The 7,722-nt window shown below is 43.1% G+C and overlaps 1 protein-coding gene across 1 annotated transcript in view; it reads right to left on the reverse strand.

Annotated features, from left to right (window-relative positions):
* The window catches only part of SLC10A2 (solute carrier family 10 member 2), a 20,554-nt gene extending 19,291 nt beyond the window's left edge, over positions 1–1,263 (reverse strand). Inside the window, exon 1 of the mRNA XM_059377464.1 lies at positions 668–1,263. Within this exon, the coding sequence (XP_059233447.1) occupies positions 668–1,044 (377 nt within the window). The 5' untranslated portion in view covers positions 1,045–1,263. The remainder of the gene's footprint in view (positions 1–667) is intronic.
* Between the last annotated feature and the right edge of the window lie 6,459 nt (positions 1,264–7,722).

Genomic DNA, 7,722 nt, shown 5'->3' on the forward strand with positions numbered 1-7,722 from the left:
TTTTGGCAAGCATGGGGAGGCGGAGAACCTTTTTTTTTTTTTTTTTTTTTTTAGTTTAGAAAAATTAAAAAAAAAAGTTGTTTTTTTTTTTTTTTTTTTTTTTTTTTTTTTCCCTTTCTTTTCTTTCTTTAAATGCCAGCAGAATGAGGCAAATGTACAAATTCTTCCTTAGGCTTTATACCAGGAAAACGCTTCTTCAAAGATCTGGCTTGATTTGTGGAGTTGACCATTGTCTCAGCACAGATTCTACTGTTTAATGAACAATTTGATTTCATGATTGCGCTCAGAGCTTCTCATCACCACAGAGAAAAGCTGTTTTGTTTTGTTTTGCTGGTACCAACAAGGAAAACTTTTTCAGGTACACGTGTAGCTCAGAAAGAATCTCTTTTTTGAAAAACTCTGGATCATTTCCCAAAGATAAACAGCAGTTATCCAAATGCCTGTGGGCTGAGTTAGATTAAAAAGCACAAGTACAAAGTATAACCCCCAAATTCCAACAGCTAAGCAGTTGTACAGGAAGGCGAGCGAATCCATTTAGTCTCTTCTGTTTAATTCCTCAGTTGTACCCTAGATCAGTGGCAGATCAGACGGACATCACAGTGACATAGGCTTCTGAAAAGATTAATTCATAATATGATCGCAGTATGCAGAGCTTTAGATATCTTACCTCAAGTCCATGTCGCCATCAACCCAATAGGCCAAGATATTGGAGGCGGTTCCTCCGGGACAGCATCCCATGATGAGTACCACCACGGCTTGGAGAGGGAGGATGTCGAAGGCCACTGATAGGATGAATCCTGTGAGGGGCATGATTCCAAACTGACAGAGGAAGCCGACACAGATGCCCCACGGCCGCTTTATGTGTCGTAGGAATTTCTTGATTTCCACGTTACATCCCATGGAGAACATCACCATAGCCAAAAGGACGGTCAAGACAGTACTCAGTACCACACTGAGAATGTCATTGAAGTTTTTCTTAGTTACCACACAGGACGTGCCATTGCACACAGTTGCACTGGCCGGACAGCCCGTTGAATTATTCATTGCTGGATTTGCTGCTCAGATGGTCACAGAAGTCCGCAGAAGCCCGCAGAAGCCCGCAGAAGCACCAATCTTCTGCTTCTCACTAGATAAATAATGCCTAATCCAAGCACATCAAACTTTTAAACCCTTCTTAAACATGTGTCACTTGGTTTTCTCTTTCAGAAGCCACCTGGGAGAGGCAATAAAAAACAATAAATGCTAGCATGTCAGTTTTCAGAGGTAACATTACGACACAGCACAAGTTATGAATCATACAGTTCCTGCCAAGTCATTGGTCCGGTTGGAGAATTGTAATTAATCATTTATTGGCATGATAATGAACCACGCCGTAGAAAAAAAGCAGTGTTAATGTTTAATGCTGGGAAGGTTTGTTGAATAATGTCAGTTAAGTGACACTGAGAAACCACTCAGGAAATGACAGAACATTGGAGGGTTAAGCCAGTACCTTGTTCACTCACCATTCTTTGAATGGGGGGTGGCGCTGGGTCTTGAAAAGTCAAGTGTCCTATGCCAAGTTAAATTGCAAATTAGTGTCAGGCTCTGAATTGGGACCCAGACCTCCAGTTTCCACCCCCAAATCGTCTTCCTACCGTATCAATCAGTCTGCTCCTACTGGTCTATAGTGTTCATAAAGTATATGTAAGTTTGAGAAACACGTAGGGTCTTGGAGCAAACCTATGGTAGAGGAACATGCAGGAGCGTAGAATGTTTTCTGTCTTGTGTGGTGGGGAGGGGGCTGACTAGTGGAGTCACCCTCAATTACACAAGCGATTATGTGTGTGTCGTCATGGTAACAGAGTGCTGTTTGAGATAGAGACAATACAATTATTTAGAGGGATGAACCTCAGAGAATTAGGTCAGAGTGACAGGAGCTCTTTGTGCTTGGAGTCAGGAATTGAAATCAGATTTTTTATTTGTGGTGGGGGCAGTGGTTGGAGGTTCCAAGGGAGGTTGATTTTTGTAAATGTCCAATAGTAAACCTCATTGTAGGCAGAAAACTGTACTCGGTATGTAAAGAAGATTAAAAAAAAAAAAAGGTAGAGGAGAGATTGTTCTTGTTCTCAGGAGTTATAATCCAATTATTCAGCCAAGATGCAGCGTAAGAATAAAACCGAATATTTCAATCAGGATTCTCAGTTTATAGGACGAATTTTAATTGGTTTACATTAATCATGTTAAATCAAGTAGGATGAGCGTGCCCGTTTTACAGATGAGGACTCGAGGGTCAGGAAATGAAGTGCTTTAGTCAATGTCCCCCAGCTGACAGCCGGACCCTGCGAAACTCAGTCTGGCTTGGTGAAAATTAGGAGAAGTACCTGAGAACAGAACTTCTTAAAACACATGAATCATCCAGGGATCTTGTTACACTGCAGATTCTGATTCTGGAAGCCTATGGTGGACCCCAGCATGCCTGCATTTCCAGCATGCTCAGAGCTGATGGTAGTGATGCCGATCGAGGGGACCACACCGTGAGTATCAAGGCCATAGCACACCGACGTCAGGGTGACGACCATGGCATTGAAGCTGGTGGAAACGGAGCTTCCTGGTTACAACTGAGAACAGCATTTACAGAGCAACTCAATATGGGGAATTACCTTTTTCGTACTGTGAGTAAACGCGGGCAGTGGGCACCAAGCCGAGGAGTCAGCTGTGTCCGAGGTCTCCCCTCCCCGCCCCCCCCCCCCCCCCCCCCCCCCCCCCCCCCCCCGCTGGGGGCCTAGAGATGCTGTCCCTTTAATCTGGGATTGTGCTACTGGGAAGACATCGTGCAATGTCCCTAAGGGTGACAGGGATTGGCCCTCATTGCTGGTGCAGCTCCTGTCCCAGGAGAGCCCCTCTTCAGCTGTCATGCTTCACGGCTGCCTTTGCTGGCATGGGTGGGCTGCCATGAGCTCTGTCCGACTTCATGCCAGTTCCTGGGAAATCCTCTCGTCCCTGTCATTACCCTTTCTGCTCCCACAACGAAATGATTAGCTAGATAATTCCCATAAGGACTCCCATGCCACTCCCACACGTGGAATGACTTGGCCCTGGCCTGCCAGGCCCCGGCAAGCATCTTCTGGGACTGACCTCTGACCCACGTTCTGGTGAACGCGTTCCCTCTGTGGCTGCACCCTGGCACCTGTCAGTCCTGGCTCTTCCCACGAAGCCCATGTGAGGCCGTGTGCACTGACGGGCTTTCAAAGCAGCTGCCCTGCTTTAACCTCAACCATCACTTGAAAGTCAGAGAGCTAGCTTAGGACCTGCCCGCCAACGGCCGCTTTCACTTCCCCGGGTCTGGCCTGCAAGGGGAAGCAACGCTTTTGGATTGGCCGGTGATTTGGCTGGCTTGGTCCCTGGGTGGCCTTCCTGTTCCGGACCCTGCTTCCTGCTGGCTGCCAGGTGAAATCTGTACTTAGCCTTTTGTCCACACTGCTGGAAGCCGGGGAGAGAAAGTGAAGAGAGGAGAAAGCAGGTTCAGAACAAAGCTGTTCTCAAATTTCAGACGACTTGCTAAGGAGATTTGAGGCTCCCAGGGGCAGAATGCTTTGCATATAGACAACTTGCAAATGAGCAGTCTGTTTGGCTAGACAGAATGCTACATTTCTGGTTAAAAAAATGTGCCAATGCATTTCTAATTTTCACATTGTTTTTACATAAATTTGCACATTAGGCTCGAGAGGCCTCATATTCAAGTATTGGAGTGATTCACAATTAATTAGTAACCTTAACTTCAGCTGCATTCAAATTCAGGCATCAGACCAGGATAAATGGAAAATATCTAAATATGTAGAAATCATCCTTTTTAATGACAACACAGGATCAGGGAACAGATGCACACCTGAGTGCACTGTCAGAGAAATGGGGCTTGATGCCCACTGCCATCCTCCTCGGTCTTTTCTGCTCATTTTTCCCATGCACTGAGCTCAGGTACAGACCATCTTTAAGAAACCAGCAGCAGGTTTCTGCTCCTGGCCTCCTGGTCGGAGACGCAGCAGGTCTTGGGTCTATTCAATTGCTTGGGCTTCCATTTGGTGTCTGTGGATCACAGTGGAGTAGTGAAGGTTTAACAGCTTTCCAAGCAAAGTCTTTGCCCTGAAGATTACTTGAGAAAGACAAGCTTTCTGTTTCCTCTTGTGGCTCTATTCAGATCAGCAGTCGTTGGGGATTCGAGTGATGCTGTTGAATAGTTCCCCCAGGCTGAGATGAACTTCCTTACTCCTCTCTCCCGTTCCTTCCACACTCTGAACTTTTAGGGAGCCTCAAGTCCTATAGTCAGTGGCGTCTACACTGACCCTCTTGGAGGCAAAAATACCTTGGGGAGTATAGACCAGGACCAGACTAGCTCTCCATTCATTGAGTGGGATCAAAGGCTCCGCCAGGTGCCCCTGTTGTATGTCAATCCTGTCAGGAGGCTCGTGCTCAATGGCACTTTGTAAAACAAAGTTCAGGGTAATAATCTCTTTAATAAAACCTATGCTGTCTAAAACTGCAACAGCGGGGTTCCGGTAAAAGATCTCTGCAAGTGGCAGGCCAGCTGATTAAGCAGATGAAGCAACAGTGGGCTATGCCCTTTGGTCGTGCTTCCTTTCTCCGATTTTATCCCTTCGTTTCGCCTTGGAGGACCATACCTTCGCTGCCTCTTCCCCATCTCCGTGTACTGTACCTCCTTTCAAACTTCCAGCTCGAGGGAACACTCAAACAAACAAACAAATGGACAGACGACCCTTCCTTGTTTTCCTCTGCACCTCTGAGACAGGTTGGGCTTTTTCAAAGGGAACTTCAGTAAAGACTAAGAGAGCAGAAAACAAAATTAACAAAAAGCAGGAGAGCCTACCATGAGCAAATTGTCTGGACTTTTGAGAACCCAAGCCTGGTGCAGAGGCTGGGGAGAGATGGGGACTGAGGCAGGAAAGGCGGTCAAGGGCAGATTCTCAAGACATCTGAGCGATGGGTGGAGGAATTTGGACTTCCTCCTGCGTAGGGTATTTGAGCGCAGCAATGGAATTGAGCAGAATTAGATTTGAGGTGCTAATTAAAATTAAAAACAGAGAATGCTTGATAACTAGTACCTTGTTAAGACAGGAGTCAAAGATAAATTTAAATATCAAGTTGCAATTTGATAAGCATGCCTCAACCTTCATGACCCATAAGAAAACAAGGTTGAGGTAGGAAGGATTAAGGCCGGTCCTGGAGCTACTTTTGGGACATTTGGGGATAGAGCTAACTCATTAAGGAAGGAAGTAATTTATCGTATAAATTCCACTTTATAATTTTTACTACTGATAAATATTTATTACAAAAATTTTACTTAATGAAAAAAAGATTTGAAGAAGGAAATTTTAAAAAATGCCCAAATTGTTGGGCATTTTGTTAATACTAAGGGATCATTGGTCCAAATGTGTCCTTTTGCAGATAAATGAAGGGAATGAAAAGGTCTTTCTGTCAGCATAAGGTAACAAGCTTGTGACAGTGCCATCACATCTGCACGCTCTGGTAAAAATTAGATGTATTAAAATTATGGTATATCAATTTAACAGAAAAATATCAAATAAAGGAATGATATAGCTTCAGATAAATATTGAGAGGGTGTTATGGAAAACATAAGAGGTTGAATGCATTTAAAAACATATACTGAATTTTATGCAGTGTTAACTCCCTCGCATACAAGAGAAGAAAATGGACATTCTCACATTTCTTCTCTGTTTGCCTTCCAGCTTCCAAATTGTTTGAATTCATATATGTTGAGCGCCTACTCTGAACCAGAAACTCTTAGGTGTGTGGGATACATCTGTGAATGAAATGGATTCTTGCCTTTGTGGAACTTACAGTCTATTCAGAGGGAGACAGGAAATAAATAATGAAGGCAAACATAATAACAATTTAGTAAATAAAAAATAAGCAGAAAGAGAAAAACAAGGCTTCAAAGGACCAGGTGTGCCCTGTGTGGGAGTGGCAGAAGAGAGTTGGAGTCCAACCATTCGTCACAAAGGCGAGGTGGGAGAAAAGGGTGAGTGGAGTTCGTCAGGTGTCTGAGGTAACCATTCTAGGCACAGGGAAGCTAGAGTGAATCCCTAAGGAATGCCTGGTATGTCCAGAAACCCTGGGGAGGCTGGCTAGGCTGGAAGAGAGTTGACGAAGAGCAGAGTAATGGAAGAGGAGAGGAAGTGTGCAGGATGGAAGGTCACATAGATCTCTTGTAGGCCATTATGAGGATGTTGGCCAATACCTAACGTGGAATGGGAGCCACTATTAGTGTTCTTTTTCTCCTTGCAGTCATTATAGTATTTACATTCTGCTTTGTAGCTATAATCTTCACAGATGTTTAGTCTTTAAGAATGACTTTAATGCTGAATAGTAATCCTTCTGGATGATCTGGAAGGGAGCTGTGAGAAGACTTAGCCTCCTGGAGAGGCCTTCATCTCGAAGGTTGCTAGTCCTAAAAGGCTGAGCCTAAAACTGGCATAGTACCATTTCCGCTGAAGATTCCGGGTAGAAGGAAGAAAACTCCCATCTTTCTTTGTAGAAAATGAAAAAAAAAAATTATAGCCAATTTTAATTCATCAGAGTTGACTTCTCTATTATTTTTGAGTTCTCTTATGTTTTTTTCTTAATTTTAATTTTAATTTTTGATTGTGTGTATTCCACAGACTAGTTTTATCTAGAAGGACTTTAGGAGTTTGCATTCCCTGTGCTTTTCTATTTATGAATGTGTGTTTTCTTTGGCCTTCCTATTGAAAAGTAAAATATTCTTTTCTCACATTACTTCTTAGATCTTTATGGACATGACTATATTATCTTCTGGCATTGAATGTTGCCATAGAGAAGTTTCAGGCTAGATTATTGTTTTCTTCAGTGTGTGTGTGTGTTTTTTTTTCCTACCTGAATACTTCAAGAATTTATTCTTTGATTTTGAAGTTCAGGAATCCAATCAGAACATGACTCTGCAACCCTCAGTTTGTTTTGTGAGATTAAGAGTCACTTAGGGTTTGTTGGGAGAAGGGGGGGTGGGGTTATGGACATTGGGGAGGGTATGTGCTTTGGTGAGTGCTGTGAAGTGTGTAAACCTGGCGATTCACAGACCTGTACCCCTGGGGATAAAAATATATGTTTATAAAAAATAAAATATTAAAATAAAATAAAATAAAAGCTTTTGGCAACAACAAAAAAAACATGATAAGAAAGAAAGAAAGAAGAAAAGAAAGAAAGAAGTCAGACACTGAAAGGCAAATACTGCATGATCTCATTTACATGTGGAAGCTCAAAAAGTTGAACTCATAGAAGCAGGGTGTAGATTAGTGGTTGCCAGGGACCAGGTGCGTGTGTGTGAAATGGAAAGTGCTTGTCAAAGGGGACAAGCCTCCAGTAATAACATGGGTAAGTTTGGGGGATCCAAAGTGTTGCATAGTGAATGTAAGTAATAATACTGTGTTGTACACTTGAAATTTTCTAAGAGTATATGTTAAGTGTTTTCACCACACATTAAAAAAGGCATGTTAAAAAAAAAAAAAAGAACAAAAAAGAACACGACTCTGGTTTGGTCATACTATATTGACATGTCAAATCCAATATTGTGTCTTCTCTGATGGGCAGGAGTTGAAATCTATGATCAGCTCTTTCAGACTTCCAGCTCTTTCTGCTTTACTCTTTGGAGTCTCTCTTGTTCATGAGCTCCTCAGGGGTCAGCCAAGGATTTAG

Source organism: Mustela nigripes, chromosome 15 (genome assembly GCF_022355385.1).
Source record: "Mustela nigripes isolate SB6536 chromosome 15, MUSNIG.SB6536, whole genome shotgun sequence".
Classification (NCBI taxonomy): Eukaryota; Metazoa; Chordata; class Mammalia; order Carnivora; family Mustelidae; genus Mustela; species Mustela nigripes.